The sequence below is a fragment of the Amblyomma mixtum genome, chromosome 8 (genome assembly GCF_055824585.1).
Source record: "Amblyomma mixtum isolate Tamu chromosome 8, ASM5582458v1, whole genome shotgun sequence".
NCBI lineage: Eukaryota > Metazoa > Arthropoda > Arachnida > Ixodida > Ixodidae > Amblyomma > Amblyomma mixtum.
Window position 1 is genome coordinate 22,092,377 of NC_143019.1, and position 19,984 is coordinate 22,112,360.

A 19,984-nucleotide genomic window follows, 5' to 3' on the forward strand; every position below is an offset into this window, starting at 1 on the left:
CTCCTCTCCCTCAATGTCTCTGGTGGAACAGGAAGACAAATAGAACGCGCCGCTGTTGCTGCATGCCTTCTCCGCTGTGTTCTCAACGGCGGCTGTGCCAGCTTGTCTGCACGTAACTTTTCTCCTATGATTTTAAGGCATATCTCTACACTCCGAACAGAAAGGTGTAAAAAGAGAGTAAGCGGCCCTCTAGAGCACTTGAGGACAATTTACTGCCTTATTTACTCCCTTATAGGCGTATATGTGTTTAAGAGTGATAAGAGCTGACTTTCGCGGCTGGTTAAACAGCGTCGTCGTAGTTATAGTAACCCGAAACCGCCGCGTTAAACCCCCCGTCCACTGACAATGGTCGTCCAGGCGCGCGTGAGGAACAAATGGACATGCGCGGTGGATGGTTGTCTAGGGAAACATGACGTCACGATCCCCAGTGTCTCCGGCCCTGTCCACTTGTTTCCAGTCGGTGTACGCATACCGTGACGTGTAGGTTAATCGTAACGGCTTTTCAAGAATCCATCCGTCTCAACCGCTGGCTTCTTTGCGGCGAAATTGCGCACGGACATTTCATATTGTGGCAAATTTTGTCTCGTGCTAAGTTACTTATTCCTGGTTCGGGCGCGAATGATGCAAGCCTGGAATCATCTTAAGCCGCCGCAGTGGCTCAGTGCTTACAGCGCTCGGATGCTGACCCAAAAGACGCGGGTTCGATCCCGGCCGCGGCGGTTGAATTTCGATAGAGGCGAAATTTCTTCTGGGCTTATTTTTTTTTCTTTTATCTTTCTCTCTCTCTCTCAGCCTTCAGGTGCAGCAAATTAGCACAGCTCTCATTTAATCTGTGCCGGCGTCTAGCCGTTACGTCAGCTTGTGTCATTGTGTAATGAAAGTATGCCGCGATGTGCTTCTCCGATTTCGTCGCCATATTGGGCCAGGGCTCACGCTGGTATACGATGCACTACAGTGTCTTTTTTTGTTGTTTTGTTTTTGTCATGCCTGGCGCAGCTGTTCTCATTTCGGCCCATTGCCGCCCGCACTCGCCTCCCCACCAGTACTGTACAGCTCGCCCATTTTCCCCCTTTCCTCACCCCACTATCCCTCCCCTGTCTTCACCGCACTCTTCACGCCGAATTTGAATCGTCCAATCTTGACAAGCATTATGCTAAGCAGCTCTGCACAGGAAGGCACAGTGGAATTTTCTATTCCATTTAATTTTTTTTCTTTGTGTGCAGGAAGACATCTCTTAAAGGTTTTTTTTTTTTTTGTCGGGGGGGTAAAGAGCAAAGGTTGAGCGTCCTGCCGCTGAGAGGCCCAGTGTCTCTGTACTTTAATACTCTCCGGTTCCTGTGCTCTGGGTTTGCCCTCTCTCTTTTGTGACCTATTATACCATTGTGGTCGATGCCTCATTTCATATACACCAGCAGACTTTTCGCCTGTCCCCCACTACCCTTCCCCGAAACCCGGAACTCGCGGTTCGCCGGCAGCGCCCTCTGTTGTGGGTTCGGGGAGGCCACTCGAAGGTGTCACCCCTAGTGCCCCCGCCCGACCTATGCGTATCCCTATAGTGGGTTGCGTGTATAGGGAAAGAAGGGTGGAACAGAAGCTGCTACTAGCAGCGCCGTTCGGCTTTCTCCTCCAACAGCGCCGCGAACAACGAACGCCGTCCGATTGAATCCTCCTGTGCTGGCGGTCACCGCCGCCACCGCTGTGCCTCGAAACCTGCTCCCTTCATCCCCATCTTTTCCCATCGTATCCCTCATTCGATTTCTCGCCACTGCTCCGCGCGCGGCGCTCCTCTCCTCTCCTTTGGCGACGGTATTAGCATTGTCTGCGGATGCTGCTCCCGACGAAAGGAAGAGGAGGGATGGAGAGTCGGGGGAGAGAGGCAGGGACAGTGTTGTAGGGAAGAGGCTCGGCACAACCACCTTTCTTCCCTACGTCTCTTCCCTTTCTTCTCCACTCCGCACCCGTCCTTGGCGCCTTCCACTCGAGCTCCTTTTGTTTTCTCGAGTGTTTTCGAACCAACCTCGGGGCCGGAACGCCGGACGGCCAGCGGCTGACAAACCCCGGGAGCCGTACGTGGCTGCGGCTGTTGCCGCTTTTCTGGGTTCTCTCCTCTTTGGACGGGCGGTTGGAATCCCCACTTCACGTCCCCACCTCTGCTTTGGCTGCTGCCACTGCTGATGCTGCTACGGAGTGTATAGTTCCCTTTCTGTCTGTCTCCCGCACGCACGCTTCCTAACGCAGGTTTCAGCTTGTGGCGGCTTTGTTTACAGATTTCTTGAATTTTTTTTTGGCGCTTTTCATCGGTCGTGGTTCTTGTAACACCACACAGTGTACTCCCTCGCCTGGCTGGTTGGTTTGCTGGCGCACATCTGGTCGCGGTTCTTTGTATTTTTTTTTTCCTGCGGGCGGGCCTTCGACCGATCCGATTGCTATTATTCGCTGAGGATTTTTTTTTCCGACCAAAGCGTTCGTGCGGAGTACCGAGTATGTCTCGCTGCTGGCAACGTCACCGGAAACTGCGCGGCGCATCGCACGAAAAAGAAATTATAAAAGTGAAATGATACCTTTTAGTTGAACGTGTCGGGCGAGTATGTTTGAAGACGAGAGAGAAGGAATGGGCCGTTGTGCTGCGATTAGGTCGTCTCCGCTTAAATTAGGCGAAGAAAACTAGGGCGAAGCTTACTTCTGGTGAACCAGTGAACCGAAGCGGAAAATAAACATAGAGGCAAACATATATACCCGGTTGGTCGCCCGTCAAGCGGACTGTTGTTGACATCCGGTGGATTCATTTATGTCCGGGGATAGCCAAACAAGTTTTCTTTGTGTCTTCTTTTTTTCAGTGCCAGTCTGTAAGCGGACATTTTTACAAAATGCTCTGCTGTTAGGGAAAGTTCAGCAGTGGTTCGTAACCCACGCTAAATCGGGGTGCTTCGTAGGCGGTCGGGTCAAGTCTCGTCCTTTTTAGCTTACTTGTGCATACCGTGCCGGTCTTGGGGCTCGGTGTAAAGAGGTGTATCGCGTGTGAAGACATTTGATGTTATTAAAAACATGCGAGCTTGGTGTTTGATATGGAGAGGCTCGTGCACATGAGAGGCCCTCCATTGTCGGTCTCTTTTTCGGCCTGTTGTCTCTCTGGGTCCGGAATGTTAAAAAAAAATCGCAAGACGGGCGCTGCTGCTGCTGCGGCACTGGTTTGGTTTATTGGGGCTTAACGTCCCAAAGCGACTGAGGCTATGAGGGACGCCGTAGTGAAGGGCTCCGGAAATTTCGACCTCCTGGGGTTCTTTAACGTGCACTGACATCGCACAGTACTCGGGCCTCCTGAATTACGCCTGAGGCACTGTTGTTGTCCGTAATGCTCAAAGTGATGTTGTAGTAATGAAATTGAAAACATAACTTGCTCAAATCGGTTTCAAATTGAATTTCGCGTGATAGCCAGTTGAATTAGGAAAGAAGAAGTGTGCATTGTTTCTTCCTTTCCATTTAGTCACCGCTTTTTTTTTTTTTTTTTGCTTGTCAAATTCTTGACACTGTGTGGGTCTGAGCCAACGGGAGGTCCAAGCAGCCGTGTGTGGCATGGTTCATTTCCGAGGCATTCGTTCTTCTCCCGTCGGTGCACGGGCCGCCCTAGCTGTCAGCACCGTCTGCCTGCTCCCCCCCCCCCCCCCCTCCCTCCGCTGCCGCGGTCTCCGAGAGTCTTCGACACGCAGACGGCTCAGGCCGCGCCGGTCCTGTGTGTGTGCGCGCGACTGCGTCTGTACGTGGCCGCGGCAGCGGTGAGGCTTGCTTCGCAGAGAGCTCGCGGCCGTGTTTGCGGACCTCTCGAAGGCGCGCTTTCTCGCCGGGAGTTGAGCGGGCTCTCTTCCACCCCCACATATACTACTCTATACGTGTACCCCACACACCGCGTCGCCGCCCGGTATTGGGGCAACCGCATCGGCATCGCACTGCGTCGCGGGATGTGAGCCACTGCGTCGCATCGCGCGGGCGCACTTTTTCGTTGTCTTTTCGTTGTCTTTTCGTTGTCTTAATTTGTTTTTTGCCGGAGTGTCCTATGTAAGGCGCTGCCTCACCATGAGCCAGCCAGCTCTCGTGGTGGGCACGCCCGGAATTCAGCCTTGCCTCGGCGGCGACGGCGGTTTCTGAGGCTTTTCGCCCGGATTTCGCAATGTTTGCCGGGCTGTCTGCGGCCGCTTCATGTGATTTGGTTCGTGCTTGCGCATGGCGCGTAGTACATCTGCGGCTTCCTACGGCTGTGCCGTGAAAACGAAGCGCAGGGGACCTTTCTTTTTTTTTTTTGTCTCCCTGAAACGTGGGTATTCTTGTTTTCCCGCGTCTGCCCGCATTTTCGGAGTCTGTCTGAAACAACGTCGTGTCCACCCGCCTTTTCGAATGAACAGAAGGCTCTTAATTTGAATGGCCGGTCTCTGCAGTCGGCTTCTGCCTGCTTCGGCTGCCGTTTCGCTTTCGCGTGCTGTCGGCAGTATTAAACGCTGGCAAAGGACCGGGTTAATCGGGGAGACATGGGAGAGGCCTTTGCCCTGCAGTGGGCGTAGCCAGGCTAATGATGATGATGACAGCTTATGAAAGGTGCATACGTAGTTTTTTATTTTGTATCCCCGGGTGATCTGAATTAATACGGAGCCCTCCAGTACCGCGTCGCTCGTACCATGTGTGTCACTTCGGTGTGTTAAAACCCATAATAAGTCGCTTTGGGACGTTAAACCCCCATAAACCAAACCATCACAATTCATTGTTTTGTAAAAAAGTATGAAGACCAAGGCACTTCCTAATTGGCCGTGCTCATATGGGTTCGTTGGGCATCGCCAGCTTACCGGGTGTCGCGTAGATTAGAAGAGCTCACGTCATCGTCACCTCCGAAACTTGTAAGACTTCCGCGGACGCAACGTGAGCCCCGCTGCGTGCACGGCTTAGAGCAGTGATGGGAATGCTGCGCCAATTGCGCCAATCTGCGCCATTTCGATAAAGCTGCTACATGCTGCTCCAAAAAGGGGCCTTTTTGCAAAATTGCGCCAAAGCTGCGCCAAAACGAGCCGTCGCCAACGTCAGGTACTGCCCTGTGAGGGAACTATGCTTGCGACTGTTGTCCGCCATTGAAGTCTGAGAGTAGCCGGTAAAATCCAATACGATCCAGTTCTCAGTCTTCGTCTAGAGTGCTCCGCATGGTGCTCCGTCTACTTCGTCTCTGATGGGAGAGTGTGACTGAGTGAGGGTGTCGTGAACGCGTCACGCTTTCCACCGCGTCCGAGCTCCGAGCGTTTCCGGTGGGCCGGCACCGGAGGCGAGTAGTTGGTGGAGTGGGCCGTGGCTAGGCCTTGGCGCGTCGGTGCGCGCTCTTGCACTTTCCCGCCGCTCGTTCGCCTCGACTGCGTGGTTTCAGCGGTTTCAGCGGCGTCGTGGCGGCGTCACGATGGCGCTCTCGAAACTGAAAGGTAAGCTTTTTCTCGTTTTTTGCGCCTTTTAGTTTATTCAAATGAGTCTTTCTGGACATAAGAGCTGATGAGTCAGTATGGCGGGGTTCAAATTTAGAAACTGAACATGACTTAACAGTAGCAAATTGAGCGAATGGCGGTGGATGCACGTTGCAGAACCGCGGTAGTTTGAGCCTGCAAGAGAGGGTGCTGTTAATTCCCGGTTTGTTTACTTTTTATGAAAGAGTACTTGTAGTTTTGTGGCGTTCGTCTTACGCTAGTATCAGCTTCGAAAGCCCTGGAGCACGTGGCGTGCTGGGCAGCCGTGTAACGTCGCTCAGTAATTTCATATTGCCATCCGCAGTTCTACGAATTCCGTGGTTGAAATAAAGCTACAGTGACGTCCGGGCTGCCCATAACAACCTTGCGGCACGAAATGCATAAAACTCGCCGGCGACCGGGCCATTCACGCGCTCCTTTATTCACTCGGCATGCGAGGTCGCTTGGTAGTTTCGGATTGTCCGGCTGCGGAGCCTACGGAATGCGTTTTCCTGACATCACTTGGCTGATTGAAAGACGTCCTTAAAGCGGTGCCTTTGCAGCTTGAGCTGAAAGTGTTATATGGATATGAGCACTGAACTCATGCTAAGGAGTTTTATGTAGCGGCTTCTGAAATAAAGTGTATACCGCGGACGTATATGACGCCGTACATTTCTCACGGAGTTGGTGGGCCTTCTGGCCTTCGTGCTCGTGTTGCTGCCGTAATTAAAAAAAACTTCCGAGGCGAAAATGAAAAAAAGTTCCACGGAACGCGGTATTTTGCAGCCTTCCGGCTATACGATGAAGCAACAAGCGTCTTCTGGCGCGCCCGCTACGTTCGTACGATTTTGGCGCTGCGCTGACGGCCCTGTCTGTTGTCGAAGCTTGGCAGGCTTCGCGAATTTACGGCGGAAGCTTTCAAAAAGTAAGGGGAAACAAGGTCGTTTTTCAGGGCAGCAATTAACGGGCGGGTAAGGGATACGTGGGAGAAAGCCTCCACCCTTCCTCGGCGGTCGAGGACTGCATGATAGCGCGATCGCGCGCTCAAAGCAGGTGCGCTCTTTGTCGGCGAAAGTGGTACTGCTTTTATAATTACACGTGTCCGGTTTTTAGAATGGAGCTTGCTCTGCCAAACATCTAGACAGAAGCCTTCAATACTTTGCAATTAGTGAGCTGCAAATTTTTGGCACTTTGCTTATTCTGGATTTATAACAAACTGCTCTTTTGTTTTTACGTGTTCAAATTAACGTTTATCCAAATTAACGTTTATTCATCAAATTAGTGCAGGAAAGATTGCCGGTATGTGCAGCTCAGGTGCTCTGAAAGCCCTGAAAAAGCTACTTTTGCAGCTATTAGTGCAACAGCTACAACCTAAGGACGCTGCAGTGAAGGGCTCTGGAAATTTCGACCACCTAGGTATCTTTAACGTGCACTGACATCGCACGGCCCTCTGGAATTTTGCCTCCATTGAAATTTTGTTAAAGTTAATTTTTAATATTCAGTTCTGTATCGAGGAACGTGTTTCTATAACTTGTACTGCCACGTTTGAATGAAGTGTATAATTGTTAACCATGACTGTTGTGGGAAAAGAACCGTAGTGTTTCCTGGGTCTTTATTTTTTTTTTAGAATATGTTTAAGCACTCTACAATTATTCTCTAATTTACAGGATCATATTGCTTGCATAACAGCTTTTTATTTCATCAAACTAACATTATTATTTATCGTTTGCAGGACGCAACAGCAAATTTAACTCTGGCATATTGAAAGATGTCGACTGCAATGGAGATTGCTTCGAGGTGTGGTGCAGACCAGGAAAAAGGGAAGAAAATGCTTATTGCATTATTTGTAACCAGACAATCAACTGCTCACAGCATGGTGTCACAGCAGTGAAACGGCATTCACAGAGTAAAAAGCACTTGGAGCTGACCAGCAAGCTTCGGGGCCCTGACGGGAGGCTGAAGAGGCCAGCTGCTGTTCAAGCATCGTTGGATTTTTCATCGACAGGCACGATGACCCATGCAGACCGTGTCACAGCTAGCGAAGCACTTTTTGTTTTGGCATTGACGATAAAAGGTCTCCCATACTCATGGGCGGATACGGCTACACCCCTTCATCGCTTGATGTTTCCCGACTCAAAGGTGGCTAAAGACTTCTCCTGTAGTAGGAAAAAAGTGTCTTACGTTGTGTCAGATGGGCTTGGGCCTTATTTCAAGGGACTTGTGCATGAGGAACTGAATCGTCCTGGTGTGTTTTACAGTATCAGTGTAGATGAAACACCACTGCCAGAACAGCGGTGCCAGCAGTTTGATGTTCTCGTGCGCTACTTTTCTGGTGCTGAAAAAGGAGTAGTGGTCGAGCACCTGCAGTCGTTTCGTTTGGGGAGGGCAACGGCTGATATCCTTTTGAAATGTGTAAATGAAGCCACTGAAAATATTCCTCGAGCAGGGTTTTTTTCATTTTTCAGTGATGGTCCAAATGTAATGAAGTGTTTAAAGAAAAAATTGACCCAGGAAAACGGCCCCTTAATGGAAATCGGAGAGTGCTCGCTGCACAAGGTGCACAACGCGTTTTCATGTGCTCTTGATTCATTTGGTAGTGAAGTTGAAACTGTAGTCAGTGACGTGTATTACTTTTTCAAGACATCTTCGGTGCAAAGTGCCCAGCTCCAAGAAAAACAAGAGGCTCTTGGATTGCCTGAAACTGTGTTTTTGCGTCATGTCAACTGTCGCTGGTTGTCTCTTGTACCAGCCGTGGAAAGACTAGTCGAGCAGTTTTCTGCCCTAAAGAGCATCCTAGACTCCCAGAAACCAGTGCGTGCTGCAGGTAGCATGAGGGCGAGACTAAACAGAAACCTGAATGACAAAAGTTTCTACGCAAAGGCTCTGTTTGTGAAGAATGCAGGTGACCTAGTTGTGGGATTTCTGACGCTGTTTCAAAAGAGTGAACCTTTGCTGCATGTTCTTTATGATGAAATGGTGATGATGTTGAAGAAAATTTTGGGCAGATTTCTGAGGCCTCAGGTGTTCATGTTGAAACAGGGACATGAGCTCGCTTCCATTGATGTCGAAAGTTCGCAGAATTGGAAGGAAAGCATAGTAGTTGGGGCAGATACTGAGGAAGCTATGAAATCTTGGTCTGCTTCAGAGAAAGCTGAATTTCGACTAGGAGCTAGGTCATTTTACATAGCGTGCTCAAAGTACCTTCTGACAAGGCTTCCTCTTCAGAATTTGACACTTCAGCACCTCAGGTGCTTGCACCCAAACACCCACTCCCAGGAGTCTTCAGCAGAATCGTTCAGATATCTTGCAAAATGTGCGCCTCAAGTGATACAACCTAGCCAAGTTTCATCTCTCCTTGATGAGGTGACACTCTTAAGCTCTGAAGCGCTGAATGTGGGCACTGATGGGCCACTTGACAAATACTGGCATAATATATTTATCATCAAGGGCGCTCAAGGTGAGAGAAAATATCCGCTTTTAACTAAGCTTGTCAAGGCCCTTCTTTCGCTTCCGCATGGGAACGCTGATGTTGAGCGAGGCTTCAGCCAGAATACAAGGGTTTTGAATGAGAGGTCGAACCTTTGTCTGGCAAGCGTGAATGGTATTCGCCAGATTATGTCATTTGCCAGAAGGTACAACAGTGACCCATGCCAGCTTTCAATTTGTCCAAATGTCATTAGGGCCGTTCGAGGCGCATCGAAACGGTATGCAGAGCGCATTGCCTGCGAACAAGAGAAGTCGAAAAGGCCACGTGCAGGTGCGGATCCAGTGCCTAGCAAGTGCCAGCTTGTCTAAAGCACAAGCGAAACAGAAGGTAGATGAAGCGCAGCACATGTTCAGAAATGCTGAATTGCTGATTGAGCGGGGCATGAAGCTGAAGAACTTCAGTGACATTGCGAGTGGCCAGGCAATATTGAGCCAAGCTAGGGAAAAAATGAATGATAGTGTCTCTCATCTGGCTGCCTTTAATAAGGGCTCAAAGAAAGGAACATAGGCCTGTCCATCTGATATCAGTATTTTTAAAGCACATGCCTAATTCCCTTTCATTTCTCTTGATTCTTGTGCGAAGGGTTGTCATACATGCTTACTGCAATCCAAGATGGTCAGTTCCTTTTTTTCTCGAAAGCAGGTTTAGTTCAGTGGCTGCTCCTGTTTACACTCATAATTTATTTTAATATTTTGAGTACTTCGGTCTCAGTTCTTTGTTGCTGGTGAAGACAATGTTTCTTTGTCTTGCGGTACAATTACCATGGTAATGATTACCAGTGCTAGTCAATATACACTTTGTGTGTTTCTGTATTGCATTGCATTGATGTATGCTGTTACAAATAAACTATAAATTTGTCTTCTAAGCTTTTTTTTTCGGAAATGCCGGCTCTTGCTACAAAACAAGTGACGCTTGCTACAAAGCGAATATTTTCCTGCTACAAGGCCTGCTACAAAATGGTTTTGGCCATTCCCATCACTGTTAGAGGCAAAGGCACCTGGGATCTAAGCGTTTGACCAAATGCTGTGCGCGTGTCGATGGCTTCTAAATGTTACGCATGCTCTTCTTCTCTGTGTAAATATTTCACGAGGTTGCAAGAATCGCACTTATTGTCATCAAGCTGACGTGTCTCCTTTCTCTCTTTGCTCTCTTTTCTCGCCGTTCAGGTGGTGGTCGGGGCGGCTACCGGCAGGACTCTTCGCCTGGCGGCAGGCACCTGTGGAGGTAAGTGCTCAGCCCCCCCCCCCCCCCCCCTTTTCTTTTTTTGCTGGGCGCACTTGTTTTCCAGCGTTTTTTTTTTTTTTTGGGGGGGGGGGGGATCCTTCTCAGACAAACGACAAAATTCGCTTCGGTCTTACCTGCTCGAGTTTTCGCGGTGCTAAATGGCAGTTTCTCGAATGCAGTACAAGAGGACGCTGCAGAGGCATTTCAAGTCTCTGACGTTTGCCAAATGTGCACCCAAATGTGACGTTTGCCAAATGTCCACGCTGTGGCGTCTTATAGTTGAGTCGAGAATTCAGCTGTGCATACTTACACCGCATCTCGCACGCGCCCGCCCCGAGCACGAGCTCTCTGCTAGCAGACAGCTGCGAATTCTGGAGCGGGCATTATGCCGTCGCAGCTAATGGAAACTGCGTCGTCGATACGTGGATGGATGAGAACGGGCATAACGGCAAGCTGAGGAAGTCTTCTAAACCAAACAGTGGATTGGCCAACACAGTTCCCACTTCGAGTTATTGACCAATTCGCTCTCGCCCTACCATAAGCTTGCCGTCCCGGTTTGCTCAATTGGTAGAGCGACTGCTCCGGCGAAGCGGTGGTTCCGGGTTCGAGCCCCGGACCAGGACGAATTTTTCTTTAACTACGAAGTTTCTGAGAAAGCTGTATAGCTTTCCTTTATAGCCGTATGGCTGCGCTCGGGTGGATGCCAATGAGTAATTACTCCCTTATTACAAACAGTGGATATGGGTGAAGATGTGCTCGCGGCGCAGAGTGTGCTCACGGCGGCAGCAGTGGCAACCAGCGCGCGTTGCTGGTCGATAGGATCAGAATGACTGGGAACTTTATAGATGACGTGCTTCCATCATGATGAGCAGTCCCGAACATCGACATTCTGGCTTCTCTTTCTTTTTTTTTTCAAACAGTAAAACCTCTAACACACATATTCTTCCCCGTGGCCCTCAACTCGCCCCTCTTTGCGTTCCGCGCAGCAGCCGTAGCGGAGAAGGCTTCCAGCGCCAGCATTCTGACGGCTACCAAGGCGGCGGCGGTGGACGTGGTGACTGGTCGCCTCAACAGAGAGGTTATGGCGGCGGGCCCGGTCGGGTCGGCCCCGGCACTGGCTGGGGACAGGTGAGAGCACCTGCAAGGCGTTCGCTCCCTGTTGGCTCCCCGTCGCCAGAATCGATGACTGCCGCTTTTAAGGCTACCACGGGAGAATTTCGTGTTGATAACCGCTTTTCATTTTTGTTAATTTTTTAAACCATGAAAAGCGTTTGGCTCCCGTCCGCGGCAAACTCCGGGGATCGCGGCGAACTTGTGAGCGAACATGACTCCGAACACGAAGCGAACTCTCCCGAAACTTTCCGTCGGATCGGTGTACAGTTGGCACGCGCTATCGTCACTGACGAGCGAAGTTTTGAAGATTCTCGGTGACAGCGAGTGTTTGGATTACCGGCAGCAGCGATGTTACTGCTATTCCTTCTCCGCTGTGCCGTCCGACGTGGAATTGGCACAGATATCAAGGTTGTGTTTATGTGCGCCCTAGCTTTGGGGTATACAACGAACAGACTTGGCGCTTTTATAAAGGAAGTGTTTAGAGTATCTGCTGTCTGTGCTGTAGACCCGTCATTCTTTGTGTTCGTATACTAACGTAGTGGTACGACTGCATTTATAAAAATTATCTATAAACTTTCTATAGACTTCTTACAGACTTTGTTGCCTTCCTATAGATATTAGTTTTGTCTATTCATAGTCTATTGAAAGTCTACTAAAAGTCTATGGCCATAAAGCTGTCTAGTGTCCATAGACTCTGTGTAGAGTTTGCATTGCCTATAGACTGGTCTATAGGATTTGTCTGTAGAAAGTGTATAGACTTAGACAAAAGTCTGTGGACAGTATAGACTGAAGAAAATTCTTTAAGAGTGCCAGGCCCCCACCACTCCTGTTCAAATATTCAGATCAGCGAAGGAATGCATCCCAGTCTGGAAGCCATTGTTTTCAGTGGAGAGGAGGTGTCCCATTTCATGGTTTCACTTGCCCTCGACGACGAGAAGGAGGCTACAATTTTTTATTCAGTAGTTCTGCTTGACTTTTTTTTGTAGCATGGGTCGTGTTACTTTTTGGGGTAAAAGCAATGAAATGAGCTGTGTCTAATCACTGGACTGTTTTATTCTTGTAAAGCTCTGTCTTCTGGTAGTTTCATCGGGGGGGTTTTTGTGCTTGCTATCATTTCATGCGTTTCACTGCCCATGAATCACGACCGAGTGCGTTTTTTGTCCGCGTGCAGTCGTCGCCGCACATTCCGCGCTCGCTGCCCCCGCCGCCCCGTGAGCAGCAGCAGCAGCAGCAGGGCTACGGTGGCCAGCGCCACCACCCGTACCAGCAGATGCCTCCGCCGCGCCAGCGGGGTGGGCACCAACAGCAGCAGCAGAGACACCACCGCAACCCGACCTGGTAGTGGTGGTGACCACAGCATCATGCTCATTCGATCACGTCGGTGTACATCAATAAAACGTCACGGCATGCTCGTTTTAATAGTGGACTTAAACCCCCCCAGTCTGTTTGTCGTCATTTCCCGGAGTGTGAAGAGGTTGCTTTTAACGCATTCTGGTTCTTTCACGTCTGGTTTTGGAGCGAAAGCTCTACTTCTCCCGTGCAAAGCTGAAGGTCATGTGGCTCCGAAATTTGACCTTCAAACCAGGAGGAGCGGAGGCTCGTCTCTGACGTCATGCCACGTGACTCGCCACGGCTGCGTGCGTTTAGCCGACGGCGCTCGCTCGTCTCGCAACTATGGAATCACGTGACTCGCTGCACCTCGCTCCAGCTGCGTATGCGGAGCCGACTATAGACCAGAATCCAGAGCCGCTCCTGGGCGCGGCCATTTTCCGCCGACTGGTGCGCCGCGGTGCGGGCGTTTCTTTGGGGACTGCGGGGCTGCGGCAGCTCCGCGGCCGCGCCTGCATATAGCCGCGCTTCAGGCGCTAAAAAAACATTGCCGAGCATACTTCCGCAGCGTGGCTGTGTTGCAGGAAGTATTCACGTTATCAAAGGGAGCACATTGATGCGTTTTAATGACATTTAGTTTGACATTCACGTGAATTGTGCTGACGCTTAGAACGCGCTCGTGCTTATGTCGCTACCGTCTTGGTGCTCCACTGCAAAACAAAAAATACTTTTTGTTCAATATCAAGTATTAGGTGTGCGGCTAGCATGCAGTTCCAATTCCAATGCACTCTTAATCCTTCGGCCATAAAGTACCACCCGCAAACAGGACTTTCTTGTCGCATGCGTGGTGCGCCAGTTTATCAACAAATTACCGCTGTAAGCCAGCGCCAACAAAAAACAATTTGACATGGTTTATGCAACCTGGTGCATAAAAACGTACTTTTGCTCAAATTATCAAAGCTTGAATAGATATTAGAGAGTTTTAGTATAGCGGGCTTTGCGTAATTGCGTGCATAGCGGAATAGCGGGTCCAGAGTGCGCATGCGCAGAACGCTAACGGGGAAATAGCGTTAGCGTACGCACGCAATTTTCAGAATTTAGCGTTGCGGCATTTGCGCCCTTAGCGTGGAAACATGGCGGCGTCCTATCAAGCGACAGCCGCCCGCTTTAGCCGATTCAGCAGCTCTTGCGATTCCGGTCGGCATGTTTACCGGCAACTACTGGTGTTTTTGCTTTTCGCTATGACTTACCTTGCTTCGACGATAAAGTTTATGCTGCAATTCAGCCCAGTTTTTAAGATACGCTCTCGATTCTGGAGCGCGCAAGCCTAATAGCACCTCCAGCTGCACTGCTACCGTCTGCAACGGCCCGAAACGCAGCAGACACCTAGCAAAAACGTCTGGAACGAGACAAAAATATATTTGGAGGTTTTTCGTGATGTTTTATGGACTTAAATTATGCAAAGAGAGTTTATATTAAACTTCAAATATTTTTTTGACATTACACGTCAAGTGATGACAAATATTCTTGCTCGAACGGCTTGTAGTTAACATAGCCTTGACTAGATGGCGCCACTGCTTTACGTTTGTTTTTTCATTTTATTTAAATTTCGGGGTCATTTTGCAGACGAAAATAAGCACTACAGTAATAAATTGTTTAAAAAACTCGGTAATATTATATTTTGGCAAGGTAGCGGCAGTGTCGACCATTTTAGAAGGACCGTTCGCATCCATGTTAAGCAGGTGGCGTTTAACGTTTTCAGAACGCTATACTAAAACTGTCTGTGGGGATAAGTTGCTTGCGGCACGCTAACGTAATTTCCCTTAGGTCCGCTATCGCGCTAACGCTATACTAAAACTCTCTATTATCAGCGAATCCAGCTTTCACGAATTGTGAGGTCCGGAGTCGCGTTCATTTTATTCGGTAGCTCTCGCCGCATGTGACAGCGTTGCGTAGGCGTTTGTCTAAGTGTGAATGAATGTATTAAAATCGCGCATATTTTCCTATGATTAAGGTAGATAGCAAAAGCAGAAAGACACTACGGTAAACCCTTTACCCCCTCTTGATCCCTATGACATGCGTGCGGAAAGAGCAACTGAAATCGGTAGCGGTCGTGCTTACAATCCTGGGCATGAAATGTGTTCAATGGGAACTAGAGCAAGCTCAGCGCAAGGAGGTGATCAAAAACACGCGCTTCGTCGGGACAACCTTCAGTCTGCAGCTCGCCTATCCAGTTACTACACCACTGAATCAAATCAATAAATCCACATTCCTGCGCCTAAACTTATCATATATGCTAGCGCACGTAAAAGACGGCAACAAACGACACGCCAGCGCAGAAATCTGCTTAGAAGTGCCGGTTTCCAGTCCGTATACGCTACCTGGCCGACTACTCCGCGGGAAAAATCCTTGCTGTTTGCAATACTATTCCAGAATTTCCCTGAGCAGCGCCGCCGCACCAGCGGCTCGGTGGAGCAACGTCGCCGCTGCGGTGCCAGCGTTTAGAATCCTGAGCCAGCAGAATATCATCATTGAAAAACGTAGCGCGAAAAAGGAGACAAAAAAGGTGAAGACAGGACACGAGCGCTAATCATCAATATCATCATGGTGGGCACAAACAACGAGACAGACGCGCAGTGCCTCGCCGCACTTATTCACATCCAAATGAACGGGAAAAAACTCGGAGATGTCACGTTAACGAGTAACTGCGCACAAGATAGCCGCAGTACTGTCTGGTAGAGGAAAAATGTCAGTAGTGACGCACAGCACGCACCCTCATACGTTATGATGAAGCACTACAACGACAGAAGCGAACATGTAAACACGCATTCTATGCGCGGCGCCGGCGCGACCCGCAGTCCATCGGTCCGCGCGCGCCGATATATTTCCGACTCGCGAGGGGCATGTCGGAACGTCGAGCAGGGCTGGGTACCATACCTAGCCTACCGCATTCTCCAAAACAGCGTCTACACCGGGGACCCCGCGCACCGGCGTATCGTTTGGGCTCCTGCTCACATGGGCCTTGAGGGAAATGAGGCAGCTGACGCCGCCGCCCGCGCGCTCTCTCACCGGACATTCCCCTCCGACCCCGACGATCAGGACCTCGAATTCACTCCCGCTTACTCCTTTAAAGACATTGTTTTACTATATCAATCTGGCCACGGTCTTTATCCCCGCCCGTGTAAAGGTCTCTCAAAGGCGGAGGAGCGGCTTCTGCTTCGCCTGTATACCAATACTTTGCTGTGCCCGGCAGCTCTCAAACACTTCGACCCTTCTTTCTCGGGCAGCTGTCCGCACTGTGCGGAGAAGTCTTCGGACATTTACCACATGGTGTGGGCCTGCCCCTCCAACCCTGCTATCCCCCCTCACCCCAACCCAACCCGGGAGGACTGGGAGGCGACCCTGCTCGGCTGCTCTGACCTGCAGGCCCAACGGGCCTTGGTCGCGCGAGCCCGGGCGGCGGCCGACGCCACTGGGGTCCCGAACTAGGGACCTCCACCTAGTACTTGTAAGGGCTAGCCCCCTCTGGGTCAGCTCATGCAATACCTCCAGTAGTGCATGTGTAAATAAATGTTTTCCACCACCACCGATAGATGGCGACTGGTGTCGAGAGTAGGGGTACCTATTCTAGTACACTCTAGTAGGGGCGCGCCAGCAGCCTGCGTGGGAGGGTATAAGAATATCGCGCGACGCGCCGTAAGCTATATAAAAGAGCGTGGCTAGTGCTTACCTTAACAGCTTTCCTTCGTCTTTCTACATTCGGCCGGGTTGAAACAGCTATATTTTTTTTTTGTGGAGCCACTTTGCTTCTCCACTGTGTAGCCCACATGTGCAACTATTATGACCGTCTCATGCCGTTATAAGCGTGCACTGCACCCGAGTGGGAGGATGAGTTATTCAAGTTATCCAAGTGAGCTTGGAAGGCAAATATGAAGGTAGCCTGAATATAATGCAGGGTCACCTCTGTGCTATTGGTGGCCATGACTCTTTCCAGCAGCCGCACCCAACGCGTAGCGTGTGCGTGTGCAATTTTTTTTTTTGTGCGTGCGCGTGTGATCCTATGAAGAATGATCTTGCCCTCCACTATGGCGTCCCTCATAGCCTCAGTTGTTTTGGGACGTAAGCTCGCCATGAACCAATGCGTGAGGCTGCATTTCCGAGCTCTCGCCTCCCATCACCTTCGAGCCTTCCCTCCCAACGCAGTTCTGGTCTGCACCCTCAGCACGCCCCTCTCTGCATTACCCGAGCCTTCATTCAGGCAAAGTCGTAACTTCATGTAAAAATCTCTGCGCCTCCCGTAACCGAGAGTGGAGTAAGCATGAAATGTTTACGGGCCTAATGTCATCTCGGTGGACACCCGAACCGCACCGTACAGGAAGGGAGGAACGCCACCACCCGTTCAGCGCGATGCCTTGCCATTTGAACGCAAGGTTTTTTGAGGAAAGGAAATGGCGCAGTAATTCTCTGCCATCTCGGTGGACACCCGAACCGCACCGTAAAGGAAGGGAGGAACGCCACCACCCGTTCGGCGCGATGCCTTGCCCTTTGAACGCAGCGCTTCTCCCCCGGATCACGTATGACAACGAAGTGTAACGTGGCATTTATGTGCTTTTTGCACGCGTTATTAGAAATCGGAAATTATAATTCCGTGCATTATCAAACCCACAGCTCCACTGATGTCTTGATAAACATTGAGAAGGCACTGGCAGCAGTTATTTTTTGTCTCATTTGGAGACCAACCGGCGCTTGCATGCCGGTCGCGTAGGAGGGCTTAGAGAGTCTCTTTAAATCTCGTTAAGTCTCGTACGGTGCCCGGATGTTCTCGTTTCAGAGCCCGGATGACTGGAATTCAGTGCCCGGATGAGTGGATTTCAGTGCCCGGATCACTGGAATTCAGTGCCCGGATGAGTGGGTTTCAGTGCCCGGATGACTGGAATTCAGTGCCCGGATGAGTGGATTTCAGTGCCCGGATGACTGGAATTCAGTGCCCGGATGAGTGGATTTCAGTGCCCGGATGATGGCTCTCGGTCTCGGCGTGACGTCACCACACTGCCGACAACGGGAGCTAAAAGCATTTCATGCTTAAAAAATCTCTGCCTCTCCCGTAAACGAGAGTACAGTAAGCATGAAATGTTTACGGGCCTAATGTCATCTCGGTGGACACCCGAACCGCACCGTACAGGAAGGGAGGAACGCCACCACCCGTTCAGCGCGATGCCTTGCCATTTGAACGCAAGGTTTTTTGAGGAAAGGAAATGGCGCAGTAATTCTCTGCCATCTCGGTGGACACCCGAACCGCACCGTAAAGGAAGGGAGGAACGCCACCACCCGTTCGGCGCGATGCCTTGCCCTTTGAACGCAGCGCTTCTCCCCCGGATCACGAATGACGACGAAGTGTAACGTGGCATTTATGTGCTTTTTGCACGCGTTATTAGAAATCGGAAATTATAATTCCGTGCATTATCAAACCCACAGCTCCACTGATATCTTGATAAACATTGAGAAGGCACTGGCAGCAGTTATTTTTTGTCTCGTTTGGAGACCAACCGGCGCTTGCATGCCGGTCGCGTAGGAGGGCTTACAGAGTCTCGTTAATTCTCGTTAAGTCTCGTACGGTGCCCGGATGTTCTCGTTTCAGAGCCCGGATGACTGGAATTCAGTGCCCGGATGAGTGGATTTCAGTGCCCGGATGACTGGAATTCAGTGCCCGGATGACTGGAATTCAGTGCCCGGATGAGTGGATTTCAATGCCCGGATGAGTCGATTTCAATGCCCGGATGAGTCGATTTCAATGCCCGGATGAGTGGATTTCAGTGCCCGGATGAGTGGATCTCGGTCTCGGCGTGACGTCACCACACTGCCGACAACGGGGGCTAAAAGCATTTCATGCTTAAAAAACTGTTGCGCTTTAATACTGCACCGAAGTCCCTTCCTTCTCTTTTCTCTATATGCTTCATTCAGGATAGCTCACTGCGTACGCATAAGCTGACCCTTACCCTTCGAGGTGTCAGCGTGTGGTTGCTTTGGTTGGTAAAAATTAGACCTATTAACTTTTGTGCCTTCCTCACTCGTTTACTGAAGCCAATCTTTGATTACCTTCTTAGGTGGTTAACATTGCTGTATATGTATATCAACGTGTATATCGCGTTTGTTTACAACTTGACCCGCCGAGTAGGCTCATTGCATGGTTTTGGCGTTCGTTTGCTGATCCGGAGGTCGTGGGTTCAATGCCGCCGCATTTCGTTAGAACCGGAATGCAAAAACGCGCATGTGCTGTACAATGACAGCGCACGATATAGTTGGTTGGTTGATTGGGTTTAACGTCCCCAAGCGACTCGGGCTATGAGCGACGCTGTAGGGGAGGGTTCCGGGTAATTTAGACCACCTGGGGTTCTTTAACGTGCACTGACATCGCACAGCACACGGGCCTCTATCATTTCGCCCCCATCGAAATGCGACCGCCGTGGCTGAGATCGAACCCGCGTCTATCGGGTCCGCGCAGCCGAGCACCATAACCATGCACTGAGCCAACGCGGCGGCACAGCGCACGACTTAAATCCAATTGATCTAAATTAATACGGAGCCCTTCACTACGACGCCCTGATAGCCTATATACAACCCTTCGGGACTTTAAACACCAAACAATTTGCAAGTGCAGCATCAGCGCACGGACAACTTTTGAGCCATACGATGAAATAATGTATAAAGCCGAAGAATCCGACGAAAAAAAGAAAGTTGGACTTCTTTACGGCCAATATTTATGCCCGTGCACACGCGCAAGGAATTAGATGCGGAAACCTGGCCAGTAATACGGCAACACATTGGGGCGGGCATTATAGGGATCAGCCGTGACGCGGTCATTTGTATAAGTTCCCCGATTACACGTCATCGCAGAGGAAAACGCCTCGAGTCTCGGAGGCATGGCAAATCCAGCGGGAAAAGCTTTTGGGGCGGAGGCGGGGTAACCTGTATGTATGCTTTACTTATGCAGTCGGCTAAGCCCGTGGGATTACACCTGCTCTGTTCCCTCCTCTGCCCTGAGTAGAATACGACGCGCGTGGCGAATTCTGCTCCAGCCCCATTGCGAAAAGCAAACTGGCCAGCGCGGGGGCCAGCCGTACTGCTTTGCGTAGTCTCGTCCTGAATGCATAGCGCGCTGAGGGTGCCTAATCGTGCAGAATACGTAGTGGAGGTTTGCTTATACGAGACAGTGGGTTAAGCATTGCTGCCATCGATTAACTTTGTCTACGGGAAAAAGGAATATCCAGTCTCACGAGATGAAACATTTTTACTGACACCCCTATATTCCTAAGAACAATGCGATCGCTTTCTGTCATGCTTGGCTCGTCAATTTTTGATTAGT

At 50.3% G+C, this 19,984-nt stretch overlaps 1 protein-coding gene across 1 annotated transcript in view; it reads left to right on the top strand.

Moving 5' to 3' along the window:
* Rat1 (5'-3' exoribonuclease 2 Rat1) overlaps positions 1–12,724 on the top strand; it is a 91,087-nt gene extending 78,363 nt beyond the window's left edge. The window contains exons 31-33 of the mRNA XM_089556809.1: positions 10,122–10,179; positions 11,169–11,307; positions 12,464–12,724. Coding sequence (XP_089412935.1) covers positions 10,122–10,179; positions 11,169–11,307; positions 12,464–12,634 — 368 coding nt within the window. The 3' untranslated portion in view covers positions 12,635–12,724. The remainder of the gene's footprint in view (positions 1–10,121; positions 10,180–11,168; positions 11,308–12,463) is intronic.
* Positions 12,725–19,984: the final 7,260 nt, after the last annotated feature.